Genomic DNA, 15,333 nt, shown 5'->3' on the forward strand with positions numbered 1-15,333 from the left:
AGAAAGCACATTAAATAAAATAAAGGATATAAAATAAAATGGCAGAAAGAATTCTAAATAAATAAATTACCACAGGAAATTTAAATGTATTAAATTTCCTAGTTAAAATACAGAGAGGTAGGTACTGAACTAAAAACAAAATAAAAAATATGTAATAATATATAGTCTTTAAAAACTACATTAAAACAAAAGCACATTGAAAGAATGTAAAAAAGAAAGGAAGAAAAATGATTATGAGGCAAATAGAAAAGTAAAGAAGAAATCAATAATCATCTTACTATCATACAAAGAAAATTTAACACAAATTACAAAATAACTGACTAATAATGACAATAGGTACCAGTAAAAAGAAAAATAGAAAAATAATTTCTTTTCACTATGATATATAAACTTAAATCAAGCAAGTTAAGTATCAACTTATCATGTCACACAGCATTTACACTCCTAGGCATCTACTCAAAAGAAATTAACAGAATTACTGTGCACACAATTACTTCTACATGAATATTTACAACAAATTTATGAAGAGTACTCAAAAACTTGAAATAAGTCAAAGCCATTGATAGGTGAATATAAAAAATGTGAGACGTTCTCTGAGAAGTGCCATGGAAATGGACAAGAATAAGTAACTTTAAAAAGGCACCAAAAAATGAACCAAGAAGAAAGCTGTTGATCCATTTTCTAAGAAATATCAGTATGATATGAAAGCACCAATTAGGTTCAATATTAGATATACTAGAAATAAATAGTCACAAGGATTCAGACAAGTAGAATTGGGTCTGATGGTATCAAAGTCCATATTTTTAAACAAGTCTTCCTGCTGTGTGGAACAATGGAGTTGCATTTAGAAAATTTAAGCTAATTATGAGGATGTTTATGGCAAAATCTACCTGACCATCTTCCATAGTGTAGATCTTAACTGTGACAAAATGTACTCTCTAGTTAAAATGTGGCAGACCTTGATTGAAGCTGATAGAATTTATTAACTAATTATTTATTTGTTTGTTTATTTAATTGGCAGAAAGAAATGAAGTCTGTTATTAGCTTTTGACTTACAAAAGCCAAGGCCTGTACGGAGAAAGACCAGGAGTCATAGAAATAGACAGCAAACCCAGGAGAACACTGATGATAGTGACACAAGCAAGGTTTCTCTACCCACCTAGACCAGCTAAAGGACCCTTAGACGGAAGCTAGCAGGGAATCAACAAATTGATTCCAGACATCATTAGAAAAGACATAGAAAAAGATTTGACCATCTATTTACCTTTTCTATGATATGTTCATTAGAAAAGTAAAAATGCTGAAGAAGCCCAAGTTTGAATTGGGGAAATCTCATAATGCTTCATGGTGAAGGCAGAAGTTCTGAAAAAGCTACTGAAGATGAGACAGATGCTAAATTTGAATGAGCTGATGAGTTTTAGCCATCAGTCAAAAAGTCTGTTTAAAATTCATATTTTAAAAAAATGTTTGATTTATTTATAAAATTTATATTTTTAATGATGCAAAATACAACAAAATTTTGAAAAAGATAGTATGTGAATATAATGAAAGATTTTGCAATAATATAGAAGAATAAATTTCAAATACATGCAACAACATGAATGAAATTTAAAAACCTGACGCTAAGTAAAAGTAGTCAGACATAAAAGGTTATATGGTGCTTAATTCAATTTATATGAAACTTTAGAAATGACAAATACAATCAATAATGACAGAAAGTAAAACAGTGGTTAACTCCAGCTGTGATAGAGGAGAATTTGTCATAATGATGTTCTGTATCTCTAAATAGGGCAGATTGATGCTTATCTTGTTCTTTATATCATAGAAAATGACATAAACAACCAAGTACACAGAATGGGTCTGAAAAATGATATCACCTAGCTTCTAACCTAAGTAACCCCAGTGCTGGCACAATGCAGTAGCTATGATAGCATAAATGGTTAGTGTACAAGGCTAATCAAATTTTATTTTCAACTAACCATCAATGTAGCAGTCACGAAAAACCATGTTAAGCACTTAATGTAACAGTAGCATTCTCCATGGAGTAGAAATAAGCCACTTTATGGAAAATTATTTCACCCTGGAAGGGGCAGTAAATCAATTTGACAGGAATTGACACATAATGAATATACATCTTTTTTCTTTTTGCAAGGCAACAGCCAATTAGGATCCAGAATGTCTGGTCTGCTAACACAGGTCTCATGTAACATTACCTCACACAAAGAGATACAATTTAGAGCAAATAATTGCAATAGTCAACACATAGCTATGATCCTATCACATATTGCACCACCTAAATTTCTAAGCTGTTACATAAATGTAACAGGTGCAGTTCAGTTGTCATCTTATAAAGATGGGACAACGTATTCCAGATACAGTATGTATGAGGTCTGTCCAGAAGGTATCCAGCCATGTAATATGAAAAATAGAGACATTTATTAAAGAAGGTACAAGAAATACTATACATAGTACAATGATGCCTCAGTCCCTTTCATAGCAAGCACTTGGGACCTCACACAGTTCTCCTAATCACCATCAGCTGCCCAGGCATATTTTCCTGAATCTCATGGACAGTCTGAAATCTCTTCCCTTCAAAGGTGATTTTAGTTTTGGGAAAAGCCAGGAGTTGCAGGGTGCCAAATCTGGGCTGTAGTGAGGCTGAGTCCCCTGGGTGATTTGATGTTTCTAAAAAAACGCAGCATGAGATGTGATGTGTGAGCAGGTGTTTTGTTGTGACAAAGCTGACAATCAGTTGCCATGGCTGGACTTTTTCCAGACAGACCTCATACAATACATCAACAATCATTATAGGGAACTAGATCTCAATAATTAGCACACATGTGTCTAGGAACAAAGATATAGAAGGTAAGGGTGGCCCCGCCTACCATCCTTTCCAGTGACCTACTTGGGAATTTTTCCACATCCTTACAGGTGTTTTTACTGAAAGTGTACACATATGCACACACAAAGAGACAGAGAGAGAAAGGGGAAAAAAATTCTTCATGCTAATCTTTATCTAAGAGTCCTTTCTCTAATGAACCCTACCTTAAATAGTAGATCCAAACTAATAACTACTGGAAGAGATGGGTTTGGGAGTTTCTTTTTCTATGGAGAAGGTTAGTAAATATTTTAAATTATCTTTCAGAAAGAATATACATTTACAGATAAATAAAACCTGAGAAAATTCATCACTGTTAGACATGCACACAATAAATGCTAAAGAAGTTTTCTGGCTGAAGTAAACTAATACAAGGTGAAATCTCATAAACAAAAAAGAATGAAGAATGTTAAGAATGGTAATGTGATTAAACATAAAATATTATTTTCTATTCTTAATTCCTGGGAAAAAAATTTACATTCTAAAGTAAAATAATGACAATGTTTTGAGAGATTCATAACATATGTAAAAATATGTATTTGGCAATAATTGCATACAGGTTAAAAATTAGATAAATGGAATTAAATTATTGAAAGTGTTTACATTACCTATGGGGCAGTATGATATTATTTCATGATGGACCCTATAAATTAAGGTTTCATACCATAATCCAAGGAGCAATATAAAACAAACAAAAAACATATGGTCAAAGTGCCAACTGAGTAAATAAAATAGAATACCGAAACATACTTGTATTGATTTGACTTAAAGATTCAAAAGAAGTGAACAAAGCTATAACAGAGAAAACAGATGGGACAATGAAGAAACAAAACAATAATGGACATAAAATAAATATAGTAATAATTATAATAAATGAAATTGGCTAAAGAACTGAATTACAAGACAGCACTTGTCACACTGATTTAAATGGCATTCTGATTACAAAAGTTGCATGTGAACTATAATGACAGATAGGTTAAAAGTATAAAAGAATATGTAATACATGCAAATATATGTGATGAATGTAGCCATATTATTATCAGAGCACATGGAATTTAACACAAAATGTATAACCAAGAAAAAAGAGGTGGTTTTGTAAAGATAAAAGAACTCATAACAACCTTAATGCTTACACATGCAATCAAAAATCTTCAAAATGTAAAAGAAGTAACAGAAGCAAAACAAAAAAGATAAATTCATAATCAGATTTAGAGATTTTAGCACTTCCCTGGTTGAATGGTACTTGGTTGCATATGTAGGTAAAAATCATTTGAGCTGATCACTTCAGATTTCTGCATCATACTATATGTAAATTATATTTCAATAATAAGGGGGAAAAAATCTACATTGACTATAAGAGAAAAAGAAGAAATGAAAATATAGTGAATCTAAACTAATATGTCAGTTTATTTATTTTGCTTTTTAGAGTTTTAAACTTTATTGTATTTTTTTCCATTACCATTTAGTCCCCTTAAACCTCCACCCCCCAGCAATGACCACACTATTGTTCATGCCTTGGTAGGCTCAGCTGTCCACCCCCCACCCCAATCTCCAGGGCAGGTCAGACTCTCCTTGATAGTACAGGTCTCCAAAATCTGAGGAACATCTTTGTCTGAGTTAAAATTATGGTCCTCAACCGGGTCTTTTTCTGGGAATTTCTAGAAAATTTCTCAGGGAGATCATTTGTTTAGAGAGGGTAGCAGAGCTGGAGGAATTGGTGTCCCATGAGTGCAAAACTCGGAAGACAGCTCAAGGAATCTGAGATCTATAAATAAAGGTTTTCAGCACTGAAGCTGAGAAGCCTCTAGACTGAAGTCATTTCTGTTTTCCTCTGTGGCAAAATGGTAAGTTCAGCAGAGCCGTAACATAATATTGTCTTACCATATGTCTCTGTCTCCTAAAGTATGTCTGAAACATGAATACTCTAAGAACTGGGACTCAGAGAAGACTATGAATAAGGCTGAATGTCAAAGCTCCATGATTTTGATATAGGAAGAACTTAATTTTAAATAATTAATTGCCATGAGGGAATGGAAGGAGCTTTTTCTTGGAGCTATATTTGCTTGACAAAAGGAGAGTTTAACTTAAATTGGGGAAGAAGCCATGAAAATTAAAAATACACTAAATCTCCCTGTAACCATCCATCATCACTATTCACTTCACCTATCTATGGTTTATATATTTTTTTAAAATTCAGTTATTCATACACAATTAGACAAACTGCTAGATACAGTCAGGACTCTATGTGAGATAGGGACTGAGAAATGGAAAAACTAGTTTGACAAAAGGCTAAATTTTATCTGCCTAACCAAAGAATTGGAAGGCACACATCCCAGGTTCAGAAGTCAGGCCATGGATAACCATCTTGGCCACTAGACTAAAATAACAGGAGAAGGCTTTAGGCTTGGAAGTAAGGACAAACAGTATGACTTTATGATCTCAAGTTATTAGAAAAAGAACTTTGGAATAGAAACCAGGGAACAACCTAGTTATGCCAAGTGAGTCATATACAATTGGAAAGAAAGTAATATAGGAACAGTATAGGGTAGTGCTTGGCATTCAGCAAGAGAGAAAGGCACAGCTAGGCTTGAATTCAGTTCTATCTCTTACTAGTTGTTTCTTTCTGTCCTAATATATAGAGCAGAGATAATAATAATACTTGCCCTATGAGGTTGCTTAAAGAATTAAATTAAATGATGTATAGAATGAGTTTAAGATATCATACATCTGAGAAAGTATCCCTGAATTTTAATTCTTATTAGTAATAAAATGTAGGACCTTTTCTCAAGACAATTTACTTCAGAAATACTTGAGTAATTTTTCTACATAAGACACTGTTCTTAAAAAAGCAAAGGCATTGGGCCATCACTATTGCTAGTAAGACGTTTATTATGTTTCTAATTGATCAGGGATTTACCAACTATATATCTTATTCTCAAAGTAATTCTCTTTTACTACCTCCTGTTCATCAGTAAGACTATGAGGTTTCACAGATAAATATCTGTTTTCAAGTTCACATGAAAAGTAGAGCAAACATTTTGAAAATGGAACTATCTACATGTAAAATTAGTCTAACACAATGTCTGCACATAGTAATAATTCCCAGTGTTTTCTTTATTCCCTCTTTTAAAAACATCTACCCCTCTTTTATTCCCATCTCTCCTTGTTAAGAGCCATCTCTTATCTTCCTCACCTCTGGATCTGGCTGAGCAGGTATTGATTGTGAACTCTTGCTTTTACTGATACTAATTGATGGATTTTGTTTCCAACAATTTCTATAGGCCATTTATCTCTCCTCTGATATAATTTTCTCAGAAATAAAATTGAAATTACTTGTATTTATTAAAATAACTCTGGCGGTAACTCTATAAGGCACTGGAATTGGCATGTAATAAGGTGCAAGGTTTAAGCCTACTTTGAGATTTATATTACTTTTTACTTCACTGATTTTTATATATCCTCCATTATAATGCAATTCCCATGTGATTTATTCAATTTTTAAGCATATTAATCAACACAAGATAGAAAGATGGTACAATTGAAAAGCTTAAAATCAAATAGCATCAATTCAAAACATGTATGTTCATAACAACGTGGTTTTTTTTTTTCTTCAAGAAATGAGTTAATCTTTCTATGCTTTTTCAGCTTTAAAATTTAGAAAACAGGAATAATAATGTCACATAACAATCAAATAAGATAAAAAATATAAAACATCCATCACAATGCAATAAATGTTAATACCCATCCCTCTTCTTTCCCAATTTTCTCTTTCAATCCACTCTAATTTTCTTCCTCTCTTTCCCAAAACTTAGCATCTGGGAATAAAATGAAGTGTCTTATGTATCTATCTCTGAAGTGATTTGTTTATTTATATATTTAATAATTACAAATGACATACACAAAGGCTAATGAGCTATCCTGATAAGTATATTTTTTAACTTTACATATTTTATTTATTTTTTTCTTTTACTTTTTGGTTTTTCAATTACAGTTGTCCCATTTTTACCCCATTTCTCCCCCCCACCCAACCCACCCCTTCTCCCGCAATCATATCCATCCCCATTGTCCATGTCCATGAGTCATTTATACACGTTCCTTGACTAGACTCTTCCCTTACTTATCCCCCTTCTCTCCCTGCCCCCTCCCCCCTATTGACTACTATTCTACTTTTTGTCCTATTTAGTTCGTTTGTTTGTGTTGTTCTTTAGTTTCCTGTATTGGTTGATATCATATGGTATTTGTCTTTCTTTGCCTGGCTTATTTCACTAAGCATAATTCTCTCTAGTTCCATCCATGTTGTTGCAAATGGCAGGAGTTCCTTCTTTCTCTCTGCTACATAGTATTCCATTGTGTAAATGTACCACAGTTTTTTGATCCACTCATCTACAGATGAGCACTTAGGCTGTTTCCAGCACTTAGCTATTGTAAACAGGGCTGCTATGAACATAGGGGTGCATAAGTTCTTTTGAATTAGGGTTTTAGGATTTTTGGGGTATAATCCTAGCAGTGGAATCGCTGGTTCAAAAGGCAGTTCCATTTATAGTTTTTTGAGGTAATTCCATACTGTTCTCCATAGTGGCTGCACCAGTCTGCATTCCTACCAACAGTGCAGTAGGGTTCCCATTTCTCCACATCCTCGCCAGCACTTGTTGTTTGTTGATTTGTTGATGATGGCCATTCTGACTGGTGTAAAGTGGTATCTCATTGCGGTTTTTATTTGCATCTCTCTGATGGCCAATGATGTTGAGCATTTTTTCATGCATCTATGGACCTTCTGTATGTCCTCTTCAGAGAAGTGTTTGTTCAGGTCCTTTGCCCATTTTTTAATTGGGTTGTCTGTTTTCTTGATGTTGAGTTGTATAGGCTCTTTATATATTTTGGAGATCAGTCCCCTGTCTGTGATATCATTGGCAAATATGTTTTCCCATATGGTTGGTTTCCTTTTCATCTTGCTGATGTTTTCTTTTGCTGAGCAGAAACTCTTTAGTTTGGTATAGTCCCATTTGTTTATTTTTTCCTTTATTTCTCTTTCCTTAAGAGATGTATCCGTGAAGATCTTTTTACGTGGGATACCTGAAATTTTCCTGCTTATGTTTTCCTCTAGGGCTTTTATGGTGTCATGGCTTACATTTAAGTCTTTGATCCATCTTGAGTTTATTCTGTGTGTGGTGTAAGTTGGTGGTCTAGTTTCATTTTTTTGCAAGTCCCTGTCCAGTTCTCCCAGCACCATTTGTTAAAGAGGCTCTTCTCACTCCATTTTATGTTCCTTCCTCCTTTATCAAATATTAGTTGACCATAGAGGCCTCGGTTTATTTCTGGGCTCTCTATTAATTTTTCATATTTTATTTATTGCACTTAAATTTAATTATTTTAATCTTTTATAAAGAATATTCTTTTAAACTAAGACTAACCCTAAGATCTTCTAATTGTATTTTTAAAATACAGAATACACTTTATCTCATCAATAAATACAACGATAATGTCTTAATAAACATCATTTATTCATTTATTTATCTAACACATATTATTAAAAGTTTACTATATGCTAGTAAACAAAAATCTAAAATTTTAAAGAGAGTTTATTCAGATAATAGTTAGCAAACCCAGAGACATAGATTTCCATATGAACTGGGAATATGTCCAGAATAAAGAAGTTTGGGTAAGGCTTATAAAAGCAAAAGTTACAAGGAGGTAATTATCAAAGGGATGGGTTGTAGGGAAAACAAGGCCACAAATTTACATCATTTGTTTTCTGATTGGTGAAGGCAACTGAACTTTTAATGGTTGGCTGTCTTGGTGATTGAGCAAGTGGAATTGTGAGATGAGAACAATGGGTAATAAATGATTAAACATTTATCAAGTCCTAGTTTCAGCCCAGGTCTGCAGAACAAAAAGACTGTCTTTGATCACGCAATTACAGTACAGGAAGTATTATTTATCAACACTGCAAGGAGTACAATTTATCAAACAGTATAATCAGCACAGGGGGTCTGCTAGAGCTATACAGGTAGTTCTGGAGCCCAAAAGGGCAAAATCATGCCTTGCAAGCAGCTTCAGAGCCCAAGCTACAAAAATCCAAATTTGTGGTCATGAGATATGATAAAGTTCTTATAAGTCCTCATGCTACAAGTGAACAAAGCAACATTTGTCCTGCAATTAAATTTGCCTTCTATGGTAAAAACTATTTAAAAGAAATAAGAACAATGGAATAGAGTATGACTATAATGGTAAGGGAAGTCCTCTCTGAGGATGTGACTTTCAAGAAAGAGCAATTAGAGCCAAGGAAACAACAATCATTGCTGTCCAGTGATGTGAAGACTGTTGCAATGTTTGAGAAGCAGCAAAAAGAAATGTGGTTGTAGCACACTAGAGAGGTTTCTAGAGGCCTTACCCTGTTAGTACTTATCAGCTATATTAAAAAATATAGATTTCATTATAAACATGAAGGAAAATACCAAAGAAATGAGAGATAAGTTGCATAATAAAAACTTTTCCATTTGTGATTTTTTTGTCTTTATGTTGAAAATTAAACCTTTAAATAAACGTTTATCTAACCATATATTACTTAGACAAGTTTTGCAAACAGGCTGGGGAACAGAGGGGGGCATTAAAAATAACTTTGACAATGACACACAGAATGAAGTTGTAAAAAGGCCCAGGGAATCAGGAAGAGAAAGACAAGAAACAAGAAGTACCTCTGATCTCTCAAAGCCAGAGGGTTAAATCCATGCTGAAAAAAGATTGACTTTAGCAGAGGGTACAAAATGCTTTGTGAATTAAAGGAATTTGTCCTTCTGCTTTTATGATTTATATAATGGATACTCTTTTGATCTTCATTCTTATTTCCAGCACAGATCTCCGCTGGAATCCTAAGTGATGGAAGCAATAAAGGTGTCTTTTGTCATGTTAATGATGTGACTTTGGATCTCACCTAACTTTGGAGCTGGTTGCCAGAGAAACAACCACTTGTTTAGAGGGTTGGAACTTTCATTCCCTCCAGGGAGGGGAGAGGGACTAGAGGTTGAATCAATTGCCAATGACCAATGATTAATCAATCATGCCTATGTAAAGACGTATCCATAAAAACCCCAAAGGACAGGCTTCAGAGAGCTTTCAGGTGAGTGAAAACATGGAGACATGGAAGAGAATGGCACTCTTAGGGAAGTATGAAAGCTGTGGGAGCTTGCCACATACCTTACATTGTGTATCTCTTACATCTGGCTCTTCCTGAGTTCTAGTCTTTCATAATACACTGATAGTCTAGTGAGTACATGGTTTTCCTTAGTTCTGTGAACTGCTCTAGCAAATAAATCAAACTCAAGAGGGAGTCATGGAAACTTCTGTTTTATAGCGAGTTGGTCATAAGTACAACCTGGACTTGTGACAGGCGCCTGAAGTCCAAGGAGACGGTGGTGGAACCCTCCAATCTGTAGCCAGTTAGTCAGAAGCACAGTTGATAATCTGAACTTTCGTATTTAAAATTGGGGTGAGGGGTGTTATCTTGTAGGTTTTAGCCCTTAATCTGCAGGATATGATGCTGTCTCAGAATACAGTGTCAGAACTGAATTGAATAATTTTATGACATCCTGCTGATGTTTCGATAATTGCTTCGTGTTGTGTTGGAAGCCCCCTCCCTTCTCCCCTACATGTTGGAATTGGGTCTCAAAATGGAAACCAATTCAGTTTAATAAGATTTAATGAATAGTAATTGATGTGCTTTATTTGTCAGGACATGTGCTTGGTACTGCTAATTTCAAGATTATTAATATTAAGACACAAACTGACTTAATGAACATACTGGCTACTAAGGAAGGCAGATAAGTAAATAACAAGTCACAGGATGATTTCAATACTGGAACAGTTAGAATGCTAGTCATCATAGAGGTACATAAACTCTGCTTGGAGTGATCAGGATGAAGACTCCAAGGAGCAAGCCTGTTCTGAGTTGACCTAATTAGAGTTGCCAAAGAGCTAGTAGCACTTTTTTTAAGTGTGTTTTATTGATTATGTTATTACAGTTGTCCCAATTTTTCCACTTTGCCCCCCTCCACCCAGTACCCACCACTCTCTCAGGCAATCCCCACACTTTTGTTCATGTCCATTGGTCATGCATATAAGTTCTTTGGCTACTCCATTTCCTATACTGTACTTTACATCCCCATGGCTATTCTGTAACTACCTATTTGTATTTCTTTTTTTTCTGTTTTTTTTTTTTTTTTTTTACTATTTGTATTTCTTAGTCCCCTCACCTCTTCACCCATTCTGCCAAACACTCCTTCCATCTGGAAACTATCAAAATGCTTTTCATATCCATGATTCTGTCTCTATTCTTCTTGTTTGCTTAGTTTGTTTTTTAGATTAAATTGTTGATAGATATTCATACCACTTCCAGTCAAGATGGAGGCATAGATAAACACGGCTCACCTCCTCGCACAAGGACATCAAAATTACAACTAAACTATAGAACAACCATCGCTCAGAACCATCAGAAATGGAGTTGAACAGAAATCAACAACTACAGAATTAAAGAAACCACATCGATCCAGACTGGTAGGAGGGGAGCAGATGCAGAGACGCTGAGCAGGCTGGTCTCACACCCACATGTGGTGGATATTAACAATGTTTTAAAGGACATCTACATACTTTCACACTGGGAATTTATAGCTGAGAGGGTGGCCAATACCCAGATCATGACTTAACCACTGCTTTCTCTTTTTTGGGAAGGCAACTCAGGTTCCTAGAAGATTGGTCCTTAATGACAACTCATTAATGTCTCATTCTGGAAAATGAACTAGTTGAAAGCTGTATTTCTGATTCCTAATACTGTTACCAAGAGTCACCTGCAAAAGTGGAGTCTCTCAATTAAACCCTTACTTTCTGTAGGTAAAAGGGTAGAAACTGATATGCTCTGTATCTTGGAACCTCATGATGAATGTAATTCCATAAAGAGAAACTTCTTAAAGGTACATAGTTAACTCAGTTGTCTGTGAAAAAGTTATAGTTATAGAACATCTATTTATTTTAGCGTGTCAGAAAAATAAATTCAGACAATACCAATCTCCCTCATCACTGACAGTCCAATTGACTAAGCCACATTACATTATATAGTCTGTGTTGGATTGTAGAGAAAATTCAAGAATCCTTTCTCTCCTCCCACGCTCAAGAATGGAGAGCACTGCTATGGATTAGTAATTTTTAAGGGCATTGTATCTGCTTCCATACAAAAACATGGGACTGTTCACTGTAACATAAGAGAGAGTTAACAGTAAAGCTCACATGAGCTATTTTCTGTCCTTTTTTTTTTGTATTACTACCTGTGGAGAAATTGTGAATCAAACTACCTTTTAAGTGAAATCACCTTTAGAAGATCCAGGCTTGGCCTGAAAATTGTTTGGAGCAAAAAAACTCTAGAAATTAGAGAAACCACTTATTATTAGCTATCTTAAAATCTAATTCCTGCAGTTTCCTCTTTTTTAAAAAAATTCTTGGATTACTCTGGAACAAGGAAAAAGTATTACCTTATAGTTCAGCATGACTATAAATTTTTTTCATTGGATTGAGGATAGGGAGGGGTAAGCCTAATAGCAAAGGGGGAATTTATTTGCAGGTCACTACTCTTTATGTAGGTATTTTTTTCCTGAGGACATTGTGGAGAAGTGTGATTGATCATCACAGTACTTATATTTCTAGCTGTCTTTGTCAATTAACATTATCTGACTCTATCATCAATTGCCTGTTTTGAAGAAATATCTCATTATTTTATCTTTTAATATAAGAAATCTCTCAAAATTATATTTATATTATTTATGTCTCAGACAAAAGTGCTGAAAGGAGGGAGGTGAGCATAATAGGCTTATGGTGAAAGTGTCCTTTCTGATCTGGGAATAAATATCTTCCAACTGATTATCATGCACACTCTCAATTCCTCTAACAATGAGATCACCACCTTCTTCCTGGTTGGAATCCCAGGACTGGAGCATGTTCATGTGTGGATCTCTATTCCCATCTGCCTCATGTATCTGGTGGCCATCCTCAGCAATTGTGGCATTCTCTTTGTGATCAAGACAGAACCCTCCCTCCATGCACCCATGTATTATTTCCTTTCCATGTTGGCTATCTCTGACCTGGGCCTGTCTCTCTCATCCTTTCCCACTATGCTAAAGACCTTTGTTTTCAATGCCACCAGAATTTCTCCAAATGCCTGCTTTGCTCAAGAATTCTTTATCCATGGATTCACAGATATGGAGTCCTCAGTGCTTCTGGTTATGTCTTTTGACCGCTTTTTGGCCATACGTTACCCTCTGAGATACAGCTCCATCCTCACCAATGCCAGAGTTGCCAGGCTGTGCCTGGTGTTTTCTATTAAAAGCATGCTCTTAATGCTTCCATTTCCTTTCTCCCTCAAAGAGTTAGCATATTGTGAAAAAAGCCTGCTTTCTCACTTCTATTGTCTGCATCAGGATGTCATGAACCTGGCCTGTTCTGACAACACAGTTGACTTTTTCTATGGTTTTTTTGTTGCCCTCTGTATGATATCAGATAGTGTGCTCATTGCTGTGTCCTATGTATTCATCCTGAAGACTGTGATGGGAATTGGATCCCATAAGGAGCGTCTCAAGGCCCTCAACACCTGTGTCTCCCACATCTGTGCTGTGCTCATCTTCTATGTGCCCATCACTGCTTTGGCCTTAATGCACCGCTTTGGCAAACACGAGTCCCCAAGTGCCATGATCTGCATTGCTGACATTTTCTTGCTAGTGCCTCCTCTGATGAACCCAATCGTATACTGTGTGAAGACACGGCAAATTCGTGAGAAAATTCTGGGAAAATTGGGTTTAAAATAAAGGTATGAGGGAAAGTGAGGCAGTGCCAGCCAGGATTAGAGAATAAAACAATAGCTTTCTAAATAAGTATTATGAATAATTCATCTTTATGTTTCTCAATCACTCTTACAAACAGCACAACACATGGAAAGGGCACTGAGGTCTATGAGCTTGGGACTGACATGGGCAATATTATTAAAATCATGAATCAGTACACTGATATAGAATTTTAGTTACACTGTTTATAGCACAGGGATAAGTGCATGAAAATGAAGATTGTGTCCCCTTATAGAGAATGAATATTAAAGGAGCTGGAAGTTAAAGGGTGCCACCCCAATCCAGTTGCTAATTCTCTCTCAGACAGCCTTCAGGCAGGCTGTATTTGTTGAGGGGTCTTCAGCCATTTAATGCAAATTCCTGATCTCCCATTGAAGTGAAAAAAGTCTGTTGTCAGGTATGAGTTGGTTAAAGATTTTATCCCTTTGCACTTTCCTTAATAATCTCATAGGAACAACCAGTGGTTCTCTATAACTTACAGTTCCCTAAGATTTGAATTATGACTATAAACTCTCTCTTTAAGACAGACTTTATTTTCCTCTATATAACAATTTTCCAAAAAGTTATAGTTACTAAAAGGAGAACAGATGGACTATTTTGCTACTGGAGAGAAATAGAAAAACGAGTAGTAGAGAAAATTTTAAAGCATTGGTGTTATTGATTACCCTGAAATGTATGTTCTAATATAATGGCTCTCATGCTTGTTTATGTGTCTGGTATTTTTAATTATGATATGTTCAATTACACTAAATAAGCTAAAATCATTTTGTTACAGCTACATAGGTGAGACTGAACACTCTGAAGTGGTGTATAAAGTAAGCAAAGGATTTTAATGGTTGCTGGCAAGTCGGGCAGACCCTGAGCTGGTCTCTAACAAGCTCCGACATCCTGGGATTTTTAGGCAGGGGCTTATATACTGGTAATGCCCCTTTGTTTCTTCTTTGGTGGGAAACAGGCTTAGGAAGAAGGGGAGCTGAGCAGAACTGTAGGAATGTCTTGGCAGTAACAGGAACAGAAATTCACAAGGCTATAAGGTTATCTCTGGTGGCAGCATAGCTCTCCAACCAGGGACGAATTCTCTGCGAAGCAATTTATCTTCAAAGGGCTAGATATTCTGTAAAGTATAACTTCCACAAATGTTACAAACAGAACACAAGCAAATGGAAGGTGATAGAGGCTGGGGTCCTTTTAGCTTGTAAATCACCAGTTGCTATAACACTCCTCCCTACATTCCTCTTTCCAAGTCTCTTTAGCAAGTTCTTGCTACTTCTTACAAAGAACATTTGAAGCCCCTACATATTTACATATTTAGCAGACCTCTGAAACTTTTTACAGGAAATATTTGGTGCCTCTACAATTTTAAACTAGCAAAAAATATGACCACATATTAAGTAATATGAAGTCATATTCACGTATATATGGTTCCATTTAAAAAAGATAAATAACAAAACTAAAGATGATTGGCTATCTCAAGTTATTTTCTGTAAAATTCATTTGTTTCTTGTTCATCTTTTATTTGTAAGTACTTCTTAGCAGACAAATATATAAAACATAATATTTAGAATAAGTCAACCA

General features: G+C 35.2%; 1 protein-coding gene across 1 annotated transcript; it reads left to right on the top strand.

Moving 5' to 3' along the window:
• The first annotated feature begins 12,786 nt into the window (after window positions 1-12,786).
• LOC150018367 (olfactory receptor 51A7-like) lies at window positions 12,787-13,722 on the top strand. The gene has a single exon (XM_090267740.1). The coding sequence runs from the start codon at window positions 12,787-12,789 to the stop codon at window positions 13,720-13,722; it is 936 nt and encodes a 311-aa protein (XP_090123866.1).
• The last annotated feature ends 1,611 nt before the right edge of the window (window positions 13,723-15,333 follow it).

This window comes from Furipterus horrens, unplaced genomic scaffold (genome assembly GCF_987537825.1).
Source record: "Furipterus horrens unplaced genomic scaffold, mFurHor1.1.pri manual_scaffold_2, whole genome shotgun sequence".
NCBI classification, from domain to species: domain Eukaryota; kingdom Metazoa; phylum Chordata; class Mammalia; order Chiroptera; family Furipteridae; genus Furipterus; species Furipterus horrens.

Excerpts from the sequence above, each read along its gene's own strand:
- LOC150018367 (XM_090267740.1), top strand. The coding sequence starts at position 12,787 with ATGCACACTCTCAATTCCTCTAACAATGAGATCACCACCTTCTTCCTG.